At 39.4% G+C, this 16,728-nt stretch overlaps 2 protein-coding genes across 7 annotated transcripts in view; both read left to right on the forward strand.

Annotated features, from left to right (window-relative positions):
* Positions 1-8,585, forward strand: part of LOC137985165 (uncharacterized) — a 37,330-nt gene extending 28,745 nt beyond the window's left edge. For all 6 annotated transcript variants that reach the window (XM_068832679.1, XM_068832678.1, XM_068832683.1 and 3 more), the window contains 3 exons: positions 1,211-1,744; positions 5,543-6,604; positions 7,353-8,585. In XM_068832679.1, the coding sequence (XP_068688780.1) occupies positions 1,211-1,744; positions 5,543-6,604; positions 7,353-8,053 (2,297 nt within the window). In that variant the 3' untranslated portion in view covers positions 8,054-8,585. The remainder of the gene's footprint in view (positions 1-1,210; positions 1,745-5,542; positions 6,605-7,352) is intronic.
* Positions 8,586-13,637: 5,052 nt separating this feature from the next.
* Positions 13,638-14,087, forward strand: LOC137984384 (uncharacterized protein F54H12.2-like). The gene has a single exon (XM_068831566.1). The coding sequence runs from the start codon at positions 13,638-13,640 to the stop codon at positions 14,085-14,087; it is 450 nt and encodes a 149-aa protein (XP_068687667.1).
* The last annotated feature ends 2,641 nt before the right edge of the window (positions 14,088-16,728 follow it).

Genomic DNA, 16,728 nt, shown 5'->3' on the forward strand with positions numbered 1-16,728 from the left:
GCAAATGCTCATTGGCTGAGACAGAGGAAATTTTTTCATTAATTTTGGTAATTTCCCTGAGCAATAATTATTGTTATTTTCATTATTTTCACGTACATGTAGTAAATGTTTTTTATCAGGGCTGGTTTCAATGCTTTGGTGTTGTGCAAAAATGGAATTTCATTCAGCTGATTCATGTAGTTTACAGTTCATTGACACCAACTAACACTGAAAGGACTTCCTAAGAAATTGCACAACAATGTGCATCTTTGACCTTCTTAATGTAAGACATTTTTTCCCTTTACATTATAAACAAGTAATCGCAAGTTTCCTCGTGAAATTAAGGATTAGTATGTCTTGTATTTTCAGAAGTTGCCAAGTCGCGAACTTCTGCAACTTCTGAAAATGTGTGTACTTAGCCCACGATGCAATTACCTATACAAAAAAATTACCTTCAACAAGATTTAGGATTTTTGGATATAAAATTCATATCTTCTCGTCAACGTGTGATATCCTCTATTTATTATAATATTTTATTATTATAATAGAGGATATCACTAAAACAATATAAATATAAATATACTAAAACAATGGATAGCGTTGAACGCGCGCACTGAATGGCTACTCAAACCTCAGATATCCTTTGCTATTCACCTCCGAGCAGTTCGCGAGAAATTTGCGTCCGAAAATGTTGTAATCTTTGCAGGAATAAATGAGTTAAAATCATCTTTTTGTGCTATATTATCTCATTATTTTAGTATATACTAAAACAACTATTCATCTCAGTGTCGGTGGCTAGTAAATACCCACCACTAGCCACCTCCACTTCGGTGAATAGTTGTTAAATACCACACAAGTGAATAGTGCTCTCCGTGCGCGCTGATTGGCTAACTGGGAGGTGATTATCCCAGTACTATTCACCTCTGACGAAAAATAAAGTAGTGTTTTTGTTCGCTTTTTATTCAACTTGTGTGGTATATACTAAAACAATTGTTAATTATTGATATTAAATGTTAGTTATTATTATTATTATTATTATTGTTATTATTATTATTATTATCATCTATTTGAGTGTACTGGTCATAGTTCTTTCTATCCTAGTGTGAACCCATTTGATCATAAGTTCCGGTAGGACAAGTTCTCAGATGGATTACATGTACATTGTAATAAATGTACACTCTAATAGGTACAGGGTAGTCTTTATCCTTATTTTGAATTTGGATTTTAATAGCTCAACTGCGAATTCAAATTGGTGTTGAGGCTGCCACTGAAGGTAGTGCACAAAAAGGCATGGGAATGGACGTACAGCCACCTGAATCTCAAGAAGTTTTCCAGGAAGTCAGAGAACCAAGCACTGCAAAGAAACAACAGGTGGTGGTCAACACAGGTTTGGCAACTGAAAGTCGTGGAAACGGAAGTATCCAATCTACGCAAGCACTTTTAAATAGAATTGCGGAAAAGTACCTTCAAGATGTTAGCCCCTCAAATCCGGAGGAGTATAATCGTTTCATGATTTACCTTACAGAGATACGTAAAGCACTGGTTGTTGATGTTAAGTCAGGGAGCTTAATAGTGACAGTTGAGGTTGGTTCTGAGAAGATCCTTGAGGAGCTGTGGGAAGATTATTGTAAAGGTCATTTGAACGAAGTGGCTCAGAAATTTCTAGTGACAGAGGAGCTTCTGGAGGAGTTTGGTCTGATGGAGTTAAAACTGACAACACTTATTGCTGAAGAGGAGTACAAGGCTTGTAAACGTTATTTTTCTGGTAAGTTGAATAAAAAATAGCAACAGTGATGTCAGGGACGCCGTGTTGGTGATTGAAAGCAATCCACCATTGTTATGTTAACAGGTTCTTTTCTGAAGGGATTGTGTATATTTGAATTGTGGACTAGAAATGAAAGAGAGAAATGATCCTCGAACTTATGTGGACAATCTAAGCAAATGCCTCTTCCAGACAGCTGAAAAATTCAGGTGACTCCAACGGGATTCAAACCGATGACCTTTGCGATGCTGATGAAATGCTCTACCAACTGAGTTATGAAGCCACACAGTTGGGAGCAGGTCAGTCCCGTATTTCGTCACCTGAATTTTTCATTCTGTGTTTATAAGAAACAATTGCTTAAATTGTCCAGATAAGTGCGAAGTCCTTTTGTTTTGGTCAAAAAACACAGCCACTTATTACACGAGGGAAAACACTCTTTATAGGACCCTAATTGTCCAACTGTGGCCATGGAGAAATCAATTAACTTGGAGTTACTCTTGGCTGTTACTGGGCTTTAGTTTGAGGTCAAACAGCAATGCTTTGAGGGGAACTAAATTTTTATGGTAAAAACTATCAAACATAATATTCTGTTTGGTTATGTGTTGTGGTCTTGATTAACCATAGCTAGCACTTTTGTCTCACCTTCCATGCCAATTTCCCAGGTGAATAGGTGTTTCACATCAGAACTAACTGCTCCACAATAAACAATAAAAAAGTAATGGAACAAAAATTAATGTAATGTCCATTGCACCTGGTATCATTTCACGTAAATCCCATGCCAAAGATTATGTGCCTGGGGTCTCGTAGTACATTTACATAAATTTCGAAACCTTTGCCACGCTGAAGATCTTGGGTGTAACTGCATGAACATGCTCAAAATGCAGCCTGGTCATCACAGGAAAGATCCCTTCAATTTATGGAGATTTTTGGAAGAGATGAGTATCGTTCGCACTCTTATGTTTGTAGGTGATCTAGAAAGAAGCTGAGGATAGCGTTCCATGATTTTCTGAGCATTATCACTAACCCTGAAATGTACAAGGTCATTGTACTTGTACAAATTCAGTTACCTCATACAGTACTCATATGAGATCTTAAGCACCCCAGCCTCTCAACCTTGGACAGTACAGCAATGTCCATCTAATCCAGGGGTATTGGGTTCAATAGATAATAATTCTCTATTATTGTCCATACTAGGCTACCAAGCAGATGTGTTTCGTACAAATACCAGTTATTTCCTGCTTTTAAAAAGTGGTCTCTGGTTTGAGATCTGCAAAAAACGTTTTAGTGAAGGATAGCATGCATTTGAAATGTGTGTTTACCCAAATTTATTTAATGGGTAGTTTCTATGTTAACCTCCTGGCACAAGACCTTTGTAACTCCAATTAGCCTGCGTAACTGGTGGTATTGTTGGCGCGAGAGGCAAATTAACGAGCGGCGAAGCTGCATAGAGAATGGGGAGGGGCGCTGTGAAATTCCTCCTAACCAAAAACTTAGGTAGTTTGTATACATGTACCGCCCACTTTGAATCAATTACGAAGCGCCAATCAGAATAAAGCTGTGATGCGAAATCAAGTTTTATATTATAACTGTCAATTTGGGCGCAAAACTGGATAGCGGCATGCACGGCAGTACGGGCAGATGAGCAAGCACAATTGTTAATTTAGAAGGCATGGATAGTTGAGATACGCCAAAGAAGCAAGTGAAATGAGGAAGAGAGCTTGTTTTCCATACTTGTGATCGGAGTTAGTTCAAAAGCAGAGTTTTCTCAACAATTTTGTCCAAGATTGTATTTGGTATACACTGTCAAATATCTGTCTCGTATATAGAGTCTGAACACTTTCATATGTTTCTAGTGTGTAAAACTCGTCTTCTCATAGCTGATACACAGTAAGTTGTCAAGGATTACTTGACATACAATAACATTGCGTGAAACAAACATTGTTATTAGCCTTGTACGTGAATGGTTTACATAAGATAGGGATCTGTTTACTTTACTTTACTGCACTGCGAATTGCTGTTCTTTTACATTGAGGAATTCATACATTAGTACGATTAAGAAGTGAGAAATCTACTGAGTCCCCTAACGAGGACAATAATAAGGAGTTATATCAAAATCAGGCGCGATCAGCCTTGCCTTAGTTGCTTTTGCCCGCAGTTTGTTTTACACTGATCAATATTTTAATCCAATAATATGAAATTATCGTAGATATATGTATATAAGGAAATTGCACGGTTCACAACGGTTAATTTTGTGTGTTCTTTAACTGACAACGGCTAGGGAATGAGAAATTTTGGTCGGTTAACGTGATTTGAACAGATTTGAAATATTTTTCATGACTAGTCTGTTTTCAGACAGCCGGTGTGTTAACCGTTGAAATGCGTCACTTTTTGTAAGAAATGTTGAAATCTCATTGATTTTGCTCATAGGTTATACTCATTAGCAACGCCTTGTGAAAACAGTAGGGGAAATAAATGTAATGTCTTGTAGTTATACGTAAAATTCGTGACAATTCGTATTCGAAGACGCACGGTTTACAAACAGGAAGTGACGTTTCTTGCAACCGGAAGTTTTCCGCCCTCCGCAAAAAACATATTTGATTTGATTTGAATTAATTTAATTAGTTTCCCCAATTAGTGCTCTAGCGCTAAATCCATTGACACTTACATAAAGTAGTTATTATTATTATTATCATCATCATCATCATCATCATCATCATCATCATCATCATCATTATTATTATTATTATTATTACAAGTTGATAAAAAAATTATATATAATTCATAGGCATCAGACAAAATTGGTACCATTAGGACCATTAGGCAGGCTTTTATCTGCAAAACATATAAAAATAATTTATTACCAGTATATGTGATCATTTATTTTTAGTAATAAATGCTAATTTCATTATTGTCTTTACATCAATAGAGCTCAGAACATTTCACATGCGAAAGTATTTTCACTCGGATGTATTTAACAAAATTTAGCTCAGTGCAACCTTATCTCTGTCGTCATCTCCTTTTAAAACCAGACATTCAGTCCTCTCTCTCTCATCTTAAAAAGTTTATCGTGTATTTGAGGCATTTAACGGCGAAATGACAAGCACAGATATCTAGAATTTCCATTCCATGATTCAACGCCTCGTGGAAGAGATCAATTTGGCTTGGTCCGCCATTTTGAAAAAGAAGAATCGAGACTGCGCAGAACGACCGGAAGTCCGTGAATCGCGGACTGTTGAATTGGAACCAGCCAGAGCTTGCCAGAGCTCACGATCCGTGGCGCTGGCCAAGAGGATCGCAGCTCTGGGAACGAGAATGGTATACTGGATTTAGTTAGAGGTTGAATATGTTTCAAGTGCGCATGCTCGGACGCATGATTGCACTCCAATCTAATCAATATTTTTATGTTGCAGCACTGTAAGAGGCAACTATAAAATGAAAAGTTAAACTGATTTGAGTTAAAGCGATTTCTGCCAAATCCATTTACCCTCTATTCGTGATTGCAACAAGTTCCGTGAAAACCTGGTAAACAAGGGCATTGATACACCAAGAAGCGCTCTAGGGCCTCTAACCTTATTATTTCAAGTTGCAAGCAATTTTGAATATTGTTTGAAAACGAAGCAAACAACAACAACTATATTAACAAAACAACTACAAACGCAGTAAAATAATTTCAGTTAGACGAGGTCACACCCTTAACTTAAACAAAATGGGCGGAGGTCAGTAGGTTACAATAGAAATCAAGATGTGCTGTTAAAGGTCGACCCAAGCAAAAATTGAATATTGTTTATTGCTTTTTCGTAGTTAAGGAAATGACATCTTCCAGCCCGTCGGCGGGAACGGTTGCCCAAGTGGTTGAGCCCGAGTACAGAAATTGGCTTGCCCTTGGTCATGCCTGGACAGAACTTCGTCATGGTCTCCAGTCATTCATCAAGAGAGAAACAGAGACTTTCTATAATAATGTCACTACAAGCTTGGCACATGCTGCACCTTGTACCTGTAGTTTTGTCGCGAAAAGAAGACCAAAACAGTATCACGACATGGTGAAATGTGACTGGGCCAAAACTCTTCAAGCTTATCATGACAAAAACAAACCAAATTGGAAACAAAGTGATTCCAGCAAGTGGCTTGATCCTGCCTTGGGCCCGTGGGAGATAGCTAAACTCTACCTTCCTGATAAAGGAAGGCATGATTTGACGAGTGCGGAAGACATGGACATCACTACTATGTTGAACTTTATAATCTGGTGCAAACACTTCTCCGTTCCACTGCACCTGGTGAAGGGTGTCCGAACGATCAGAAATAAGTGGGCACACGTGAGCCCGTTAGAATTGAGCGATGCTGACATGCAAGAGACTTTCGATGCAATTGAAAATCTTCTGAAGGATCCCAACTTAGCCCACGAACCTGATGCTCAGAACGCCCTCAAGGAAATTGTTAAACTGAAAAGAGTTTCGGACCTGCACAGCATGGAGGCAAAAGTGTTGGCAGACTTCAAAGCAATAATTCGAAAGGACAAAAGGGCAAAAGTGTCAGCAGACTTCAAAGCAATAATTCCAAAGGATGTACAGAGTATTAATGTCAAATTGGCAAATTTGGCCAAAGAATCTGAAAGAAATAAAGAACTGCGAACTGAGCTCAAAAACGAACAAGAAATCATTGTGAAACTGGAAGCACTGGGAGGAATGAAACCGAATCCTTTAATGCATGCAGGTTATACTTTGTTGATTCTCGTGCTTGGACATGTATTTTCGAACCTGGCAGGAAATGTGAAAGGTGTAAGGAAGAAAAACGTCGTTACATGGTTGATGTTATTGCTGTTCTTCCACTGTTTCTGCCTTTTAGATGACTCTTCACTTAACGGCGGTATGTGAAAAACCCATACAGTCAGTGAAAAAAGATAGCATGGGGGGTTGGGGGGAGGTGGGAACACGCCTAAAGGCCCCTGAAAGATTGGAACATTTTGGCTTTCTTGCTATTTGCATCGATTGAATTAGATGACGGAATGCTCTTTCAAATTTTAGTACCGCACCGATTTAAGCCAATAGTTTTCTCTTTCCTGGGGCCGGCCAATGTATGTGGTTCAGTTTCCTTGCAAAACAGGAAAGCAAGTCTGCCCTGAACATTTCTCGCCCTTTAGTCACGTGCCTCCAGTTAGATGAGGTCCCATCGTCACCGCTTACAACTGTGTTTTAATGGTGTATTAGGCTGTGCTAGGAAGGACCCTTTCCTTAATTAACCCCTGAAATCGTTGTTCGCTTGTTACCTTTCCAGGTTTTCAAATCTGAACATACCTCATACTTGATACGAAATTATTGTCACTTTGACAATACCACGACAACACGTTTTAACCGCGTCGTCATGAACGTGGGACGATACTGTCTTAATAGCAGTGTCGATTGCAAGTGACATCTTATCAAATTGTCACAATGGAAGAATCTCATTTTGCATGAGGGCCAATTGCGGAAAGGTTTTTGTCACGGAGGCGGAGCCGGAGCCGGTTTCGTGAAGAAAAAAGCAATTTAATTTAACTTTAGATTGTTTGCCTAAATGTACGTTTCCATTAGGTTAACTGGATAAAACTAATACAACTTGTATTTTGGTCGTTTCAAAGGCTGTACCGCGCCCCGTCCGGAGTTCACTGGACGTCAGTGGCTTTACCAACAAATGGAAAGTGTTTTACAGAGCACCGACAACAGAGGCGTTTTGATAACTGGAACTCCAGGTTCGGGTAAATCTGGTTTCTTAAGACACTTACTCTGCTCCAAAACATCCAGTCCAGTTGTCCACGGCAGAATACTCGCACATCATTTTTGCATGCATTTGGACAAGAAAACTCAGGATGGAGTCTCGTTTGTTCGAAACCTGGCGAACATGATCGCTTGGAAACTCGGGGAATACCGTCAAAGAATTTTGACTGATTCGTTCGTCCGTAGAGTACTTTATGAGGAGTGTTCTCAAGACCCCGAGTGGTGCTTTGAGCACACAATCGTAAGACCTTTAAAAGACTTAAAATCGAACGCTCCGTGGTACATTGTGATAGATGCTTTGGATGAATGTTTCAGTGACAAGGCAGATGTTGTGAATATTCTCAAATGTAAGGCTCGTCGACTTCCAAAGTGGTTAAAACTTATTGTTAGCTCTCGAAACGGGAGTCCCATTCTCGCGGGTCTAGAAGGCTTACATAGACTAGAGCTGCGATCCGACAATAGGGAAAATCTTTTAGAAACTGAGAAAGTTTTTATTGTTTTTATTTTTTTATTTTTTATTATTTTAATACATTTATTTCTTACAAACACTGTACACAACAAATAAACTTGCACCAGATTGCTTAATTACATCTGCCCTACTCATTTTTCTAATAAAGAAAGGAACGGTTTCCATACAGAATAAAACTTGTTCATTTGACCTTTTGATTGTGAAATAGCTCTTTGCACAATGATCTTATTCTTAACAAAGTCTAAAAACTGAGATAGGTTAAAAGTTTTTAGCTCAAGCCTTTGCACAAAAATGTACCTTTTACCTAACAAAATATAGTAGTTAAAGACACGGGTTGTTCTCTCTGCGGGATAGTAACCGTATAATATACTCAGCACGTCTATAGTGTAGGAGTTACCACTTTGAGAGTTCCACCAGCTAATAGCTTTAACCCAGAAATCGTGAACAGTATTACACTCAACTAACATGTGGGGCAAGGTTTCTAATAAATTACAATAGTTACACAAAGGGGAATTTAATATTTTCATCATATATAACCTATTTCCATATGGTAAAATGTTGTGAATTATTTTATACTGAAACATGCTCAATTTCGTTTCTTTAGTTAAATTAAAAGGAAGTAAGTAAATTGCTTTGAGCTTGTCATACTCTATTCCTAATCTGCACAACCTATAACTTGCTAAAGTTCACGGAATTTATTTTGAGTCAGCACATTACGGATACTTTTGCAAGTACTTTTGTTAAGAAATGATTGGTCTGGTTTTTTTGTTTGTTGGCTAGTTAGATTTATACCCGATCTTAAGGTTTGCTTCCATTTACTAGGTATAGCGGATATCAACCCAAAGAACTTAGTAAAGGGAGGCTTAAGACCAGTTTTTCTACAAAATTGATGATACCCTAAGAAGGAGTTGTTTTCGTCTAAAAGGTCTTCTAATCTATCTATCCCAGCAGTATGCCACTCTTTCCAATATACTGATTTTCCTTCTATAGTAATATTTTTGTTATTCCACAAGATACTACTTGTAATATTATTTTGGTGGATATCAGTATTGCATAACCCCTGAACTTCAGCCCACGCTTTGAGAATATCGATATAGAAAGCAGGCATGTTGCTAAGATATACCTCTTACTAACCGAGTTCGAGGTCCGTACTGTAAGTTACGGACCGAGTTTTTTCCCGTTGATTTATGGCCCAAGCGCGAAGCGCGCGGGCCATAAATCAACGGGAAAATACGAGGATCCGTAACTTACAGTACGGACCGAGAAAACAAGGTTAGTAAGATATTTATTATATCTCTGAGGTTAACCTGCGCGCGGGCAAGGAAACTAGTCAAAGTGAAGCCCGATTAGCGAATCCCTTTTAACTTTCGGTTTTATACCATTCCATATAAAATTAACAACTAATTTATTAACTATATCTGCCACTTGAGCAGGTGTTTGAACACAGGCGCTTGAATAAATTAATTTTGATACTCCTAAGGTTTTTGCAATTAATATTCTACCATATAACGATAGGTCACGTTGTGACCATATATTGAAAAGCTTCTGCAGTTTGTTTATTTTGGAAGTGAAATTCTCTGTTTCACAGGGATTACGGTTATATGAAAAAGCTGTCCCCAATGCATAAATAGGTCTTCGTGGCCACTTAACATCGAAAGTCATATCCTTTCTGTTAACAGTTTTTCCAAGCCACATTGCCTCAGATTTAGAAACATTTAGTTTTAACCCGCTGCAATCACCAAAGGTGCTCAATAAATCCAGCAGTTTTTCAAGCGAGAATATATCCTTGCAAAAGACTGTAGTATCATCCGCGTATTGGGAAAGTTTGATTTCTCGATTAGCTATCTGGATTCCTTTAATATCGCCTGAAGCTCTTATAGCTATAGACACTATTTCTACCGCTAAGACAAACAGTAACCTTGACAAGGGACAACCTTGTCTGACACCACGATGTAATTCAAACCAATTTGAAGCATAACCGTTGTTGATTGTACAGCTAGTGATATTTTGCATGCATTTGGACAAGAAAACTCAGGATGGAGTCTCGTTAGTTCGAAACCTGGCGAACATGATCGCTTGGAAACTCGGGGAATACCGTCAAAGAATTTTGACTGATTCGTTCGTCCGTAGAGTACTTTATGAGGAGTGTTCTCAAGACCCCGAGTGGTGCTTTGAGCACACAATCGTGAGACCTTTAAAAGACTTAAAATCGAACGCTCCGTGGTACATTGTGATAGATGCTTTGGATGAATGTTTCAGTGACAAGGCAGATGTTGTGAATATTCTCAAATGTAAGGCTCGTCGACTTCCAAAGTGGTTAAAACTTATTGTTAGCTTTCGAAACGGGAGTCCCGTTCTCGCGGGTCTGGAAGGCTTACATAGACTAGAGCTGCGATCCGACAGTAGGGAAAATCTTAGAGAGATTTAGCTTCGCGTTTACGGCAGACGGCAAACGTGAAACTGAAATTTGCGTTTTGCCAAAAATCAAAGAAACTGGTCTGATTTTAGCTCCTTTTTTGCTTGTTATCTACAAATGTCGCGCAATTTCTAAAATAAGAGACAAAAGTTAGAATAACAGAATTTTCATGCTTTTATGACAAGCAACAGCCTGCCCTTTGACGTTTCCCGTTTCACGGAAACGCGATGCTACATATCAGTAGTAGTATGCGACCCTTCAAACCAGATTTGACAGGTAGCCATCAAATGACGTCATCAATAAAACGCAAAAGAAGGGGCGTGCAAAAATTAAGGGCAAGTTGGGGCATGACGCAACGCAGCGTAACCCTAACACGTGAAACAACACGTGCATCGCATAAATTACGGTTAGGTTGATGAGATGGCAGTCACGTACCTGGCGAAGCGTGTGCGTAAATTAGGGGCAAGTTTGAACATGTAACCGTAGCTCCACAACATGTGCAAATTTCGGTGTAGGAAAATATATTAAGCGCGGGCGTGTATGGCGTATAAAATGGTACTGTGTGTGCATATCATTTTGGTGGTATGTGAATATCCTGGTTGGAGAGAGCGAGAGCTCCTTCCTGCTCTAGAGTTGAACTGTGAATAAGAGATGACAACGAAGCAAAGACAAGACTAAGGAAAAGAAACCAATCACAATCACACCAGATGACCTCACCAAAAGCCAATCACAAACACACGAAATGACCTCATTGAAAACCAATGAAAACACGACAAAAATGAAAGTTTTAGCGGACAAACGTTCGGAATCACTCTGGTTCGGAATATTCTAAATCAAATCAGCGCTGTCTTTTTTTGCAATGTTTAAAGCCGGTCACGCGTCCGTCACTGTAATAGTAGCACTATTGTTTTCCATCCAAAGCGATAATCTTTTCTTTTCTCAAGTTTGCCATTTCATTTGCATAACGTTCGTTTTATCAATCAAGCACAGCAAACGCTAACTCAGAGTTTTCTTTAAAAACGCTTGAGACCGTTGTATTGTGAAACGGGAATATTTAGTTGGTTTCATCTCGTATTTCAAAATGGGTTCACAACATTTGACGCAGTGAGCAAACAACAATATACATTTCAAACGCTTTATTAAAAAGACACTCTAATGACTAGTTGATATAAACGATTTTTCTTCGAGTATCGAGGCTTTAATAATTAGAAATGCGTTAGTTTACCATGTTTATTACAGTTTAGCATAGAACGCCTTCTTCGAAGCAAAAGGCTGCCCATGAGAATTATATTTGTGAGAAATAAAAACAACTACCGCATCGTAACCCTAAAACCAAACATGCTGCTTTGCGCTTGAACAAATACTGTTAATCTGATATTGCAGTTATGTCCAGTCATACAGAATATTAAACATTCGAGACCGGACTAACTCGAACGATTTTATTTGTAGAACGGTATTGTTAAGTCAATAAAAACACACCAACAAACATTTCAAACGTTTTACTGAATTAACAGAGAACGCTTACCCCAAAGTGATATTTTCGAGAGATAGTTCTCTTTAAACAAACCTTAATCCAAAAAATAATGAAATAAAAAGTTCTTTTCAAAACTGGTCCTATATATATGTACAACAAAGATTATACATGTACCGGTCAAGCAATATTATGCAAGTACTGTTTCGGCAACGCGTTTAGAGCGAAAATAAATCACACACGCCAAAGTATGTTGTTCAAACCAATCTCGTGGAACCGTGGGTGAAAAGCGCTTACCTCTCCTGCATGAGATGATACTCCTAGACAGTTTTCGAGAAACACTCCTTGAAGAAAGAGAACATATTGTGTACCTACCTTTGCGGACAAAGATATTTCAGGCCATTGAAATCTATTTAACGGGTGGATGCGGTCAAATTAATGCCAGCATTTTTAGACGGTATTGTCAGCGTCATTTTACATTTCCGCCGTCGATCAACATGACCAACAGTTTTTAGATGGTGCTGACCAGTGATGCAAGCCTGAGTCAGTATCCCGAAAACAAGTCAACTACACCTAAGTGAAGATTGGGAAGTGGCCATGACACGCATCATTAACCCTTACACCTGGAAAAACGTAGGTGAGAATCAGCTGTCCTACACTTTGCTTTGTAAGACAGACCCGGAACCCTGGGAATTGAACATCCCTGTACCAAGTGGCATTTACCGTACGGTCAAAGACGTCATTCACGGTATGACGAAGGGACTACAAAATCGATTGAGAGACATTTATTTGAAGAGTGACAAGACCATTACGAGTCTGGAAGGAAATAAGTGTTTTTACATTTACGAGAAAGCAGATTACTTTGAGATGAAGTTACCAACCGTTTGGTCTGTGATTCTATCCAAGACATTAGCTTGCGCCTTGGGGTAATTAAACCATCAGTGTAATATTCTTCAGCTGTACCAAATCGGAGGCCTTGTCCAACAGAATGATGATCACAGCGTCCTTCTTGCGAGGACTACGACAACACTTGTTAGAAAAGAAGAGTTGGTGTGGGGATTGCTCTAGAGAGCCGATTTTCAAACCATCTACCTGTATTCCGATTTAATCGAGTCTCAAGTAGTGGGAGATGCTCAAGCCAACTTATGCTTGTTCCTCGTGGTCAGCCGGGGAACATGATCACAGAAGAGGTCAAGGTGCCTTCCTACTATAGACTCCGCACAACTGTGTTTTCATCCGTAGCGATCAATATCAGGGGAGACACAGGTCAATTGATACCATTTGCTTCTGGAATCGTAAGCGTGAGTCTGCTTTTTCGGCGTCGTGCTGTTCTCTATAACAACATGTTATTACCGATGAACCACCGATATTACCCATATGGACGACATGTTGTACCCTATATGCAGCACGGTAAAGGAGGAGGCATAAGTATCTATGGAGGAACAAACCCCTATGGCCAAGGGGGTAACGGCTTAAATGGAATGTTTCGGTCCTTGTTCCGTTCAGCAGCTACCTTTCTCAAAAAACAGCTAAAAAAGTGGGAAAACAAATGCTCGATACTGGATTGGAAACGGGAATGCAGCTTGTCCAAGATGTGATCAATGGTCAGCTGCCAAAACAAGAGCGAAAGCTGCTGGAAAAAATTAACTCACAGGGGTCATTGATGACATTACACAACAAGGTCGAGGAAAAAGAGTATGTAAGCCCACGGATACGTCAAAGCCACACAGTGAAGGACAGACCAAGAAAAAGAGAACACCTCATTCAACGTTCAAGACTATTTTTTATTAAATATGGCATCAGCACACCCTCTCTCAGCCCCCGGTGCGAATTCAAGTTTACAATTGTTTGACGTACCTGTGACAGATGTGCCGATTGTCAGCAGCAAATGGGTCGATTACGAAGCGATCCAAACGGGAACTAATCCCATTGAGTTTGTCATCCAACCGTTGGCTGACCACATTGACATTAACAAGACAGAGCTGCGATTGGTGGTAAAGATTACCAAACAAGATGGATCGCCCACAGGGGATGGCAAGAAGTACACTGTGGTCAACAACGCCCTTCATTCCATCATCAAACAGTTTACCATCAAGATCAACGAAACGCTGGTGACAGAACAGTCAGACAGTCAAGGATACAATGCTTACATCAAGACTTTATTGAACTTTACGGAACAGGCCAAGAAATCGTACTTAAGCAAAGCTCTGTATTTACAAAGACACTGCTGGACACATGGATAAAGTGGATAATATAGCAGAAAGTAATGAGGGTTTGAATAGAAAGCCACATTTACTAACAATGGCGCAGACGTGGGGTTGGTCGGAGTACCCCTTTGTGACGTGTTTAATATTGACAAGTTGTTGCTTGACGGTTTGGAGATCAAAGTCAAAGTGGACCTGAACAACGACACTTTTGTTCTCGTGGCTGGGGAGCCTCCAAACAACTGCAAACTAAAGATCATGTCTACCTTGCTTCGCATACGCACATTGCGTGTTGCAGGCAGTGTGAAACTAGAACACGTACAGATCATGCAAGGTCACGAAGGGAGCGCACCGCTAACAGCCATCTATACCTTAACCAGAACCCCTACGCAGGCAAGGATCATCCCTCAAGGAGTCTTAAATCACACTGAGACAGATCTATTCGACGGTTTCATTCCTCAGTGCATCATTTTTGGGCTTGTGCGAAACGATGCCTTCAACGGGAACCTTGCAAGAAATCCTTTCAACTTTGAGCTGTTTGACCTGCAAAACATTCGGCGGACTGTGAATGGAGAAAAAAAGGGTGGAAAAAAGATCGATGGTTACAACACGTTGTTTTCAGGAAGGGGAGACGTGAATTGTGGGTATGGTCTTGACAATGATAGAGTGGATTTGTTTGTTCCTTTTTGATTTGTGGTCATTCCTATCATCTGATACCCCATCAAACGGGTAACGTGAACCTGTACCTGAAATTTGGAACTCAGACGAACTCAGTTCTGAATCAGTTTCATTGTGTACGCAGAATTTCAGAATCGGTTGGAAATTGATCGCAATCGTCGCGTGGTCTACGATTTGTCACAGCGTTCTTAGTTCATCATAATGCATATGACCCAAGAACTATGGCCAGCCTGTATTTCTGACCCTGCGTTAGCACCTCTGATGCAAGGCATATTTCCAAGGGATAGACTACCTGTCATCAACACCTACCCAGCCGGTCTCATCGTGAATACGGACCCTTATGACAACCTGGGACACATTGGGTGGCCGTGTACTTTGCATCGCCTCATGAACGTGAGTTCTTGGGATACCTACATTCTGCGGGAAGTTACCTATTATAACGACAAACCATTGTAAGGACTGAACTCAGATGTTTGTGGAGATTATTGTTTGTTTTATCTCATTCAACGAGCACGGAATGTTGACATGAACACGATATGATTCTCAGTTCAACGATGCACAAGTTGCATGGAGTGTACACACTTATTTTAATTCAGTCATTTATCCTAAAGTTAATGTTTGCTTTCAACAAGGTTGTAAGTCATTTCGCTGTGGTCACAAGCAATAAAATCACCTTGAAAGTAAAAAATGTTGCTTTTTTGTGTGTATTTGCTACTAAAAGGGGTGGGAATTCTATCTCGTGTGCACAAATCGTTGAAGCTGCATCTCGTGAACATGTGTCAATTCAAGTGCCCCAGCAGTATTATCATTTCTGGCCTCAGCCAATGTGGAAAAACAACGTTTACGCGCCAGATACTTCAACGTGCGGATTGTTTATTTGAACGCCCCATTCGCAAGATCGTGTATTGCTACGGTCAATGGCAAAATTGTTTTAAGGAATTGATAAAGGAAGTAATAATAATAATTATTATAATAATAATAATAATAATAATAATAATAATAATAATAATAATAATAATGATAATAATAATAATAATAATAATAACTTTATTAACGTGTCAATCGTTCTAGTTTTTACAACTAAAAACTAATTGGGGACACCTACTTAAAACTAATTAGACTAAGCTAATAATAATAGTGATAAAACTATGTACAAACAATATAAAATTAATAAAAGCTAAGTTTTACATAACTTGCAGTTTTCACAATTATTTTTCGACGTAACATTTGATAGGTCAAGGGCCCTGACTTGATTTTTAAATGCAATTAAAGAGTCAGCCATTTTAATTGATTTATGAAGCTTCCACCAAATGTAAGGTCCCATGTACCTTAAGCTATGTCTTCCATATGTAATGGTGTTACACCTTGGTAAGGAGAAATCGTCTGTATTCCTAAGATTGTACCTACTCACGTTTATGGAGGGTATTCCCGACGACATTCCCGCCTTATTTCCACCCAACTATCGTCCTGGTCTACTCGTGTTAGATGACGTCATGAGAAACTTTAGCGATGACGAGCGCATTCTCGATTTGTTCACCAAAGTGTCCCATCATTGTGACGTCACCTGCATCTATTTGACACAACCTTTTTCCCCCAGGAAAGTTTTCCCTGAGCATTTCTCTTAATGCTTATTACATCATTGCTTTTAACAATCCTCGAGATACTTTGGAGTTGAGGACAATGGCACAACAGGCGTTTTCTGAGCGCGTTCCGTTTGTGTGGGAGAGTTTTCAAGACGCTACATCACAACCATTTGGATACTTAATGATGGATTTACATCCACGAACCCCGGACATTCAACGATTGCTAACAAGGATCTTCCCAGCGTCACATTCATATCCCATCATTTACGTGGATAAGAAAATCTATAAAACCGATTAACCCTTTCCGGTAGATTTCATTTAACACCATGGCTTTGCAATTGTTGCACCGCGAGGAGACAGTAAACAATCAAAGTGGTGGTGACATGACTTTGCGTTCTGGAAAGATTTAAAAAGCTACC

This window comes from Montipora foliosa, chromosome 14 (assembly GCF_036669935.1).
Source record: "Montipora foliosa isolate CH-2021 chromosome 14, ASM3666993v2, whole genome shotgun sequence".
Lineage (NCBI taxonomy): Eukaryota > Metazoa > Cnidaria > Anthozoa > Scleractinia > Acroporidae > Montipora > Montipora foliosa.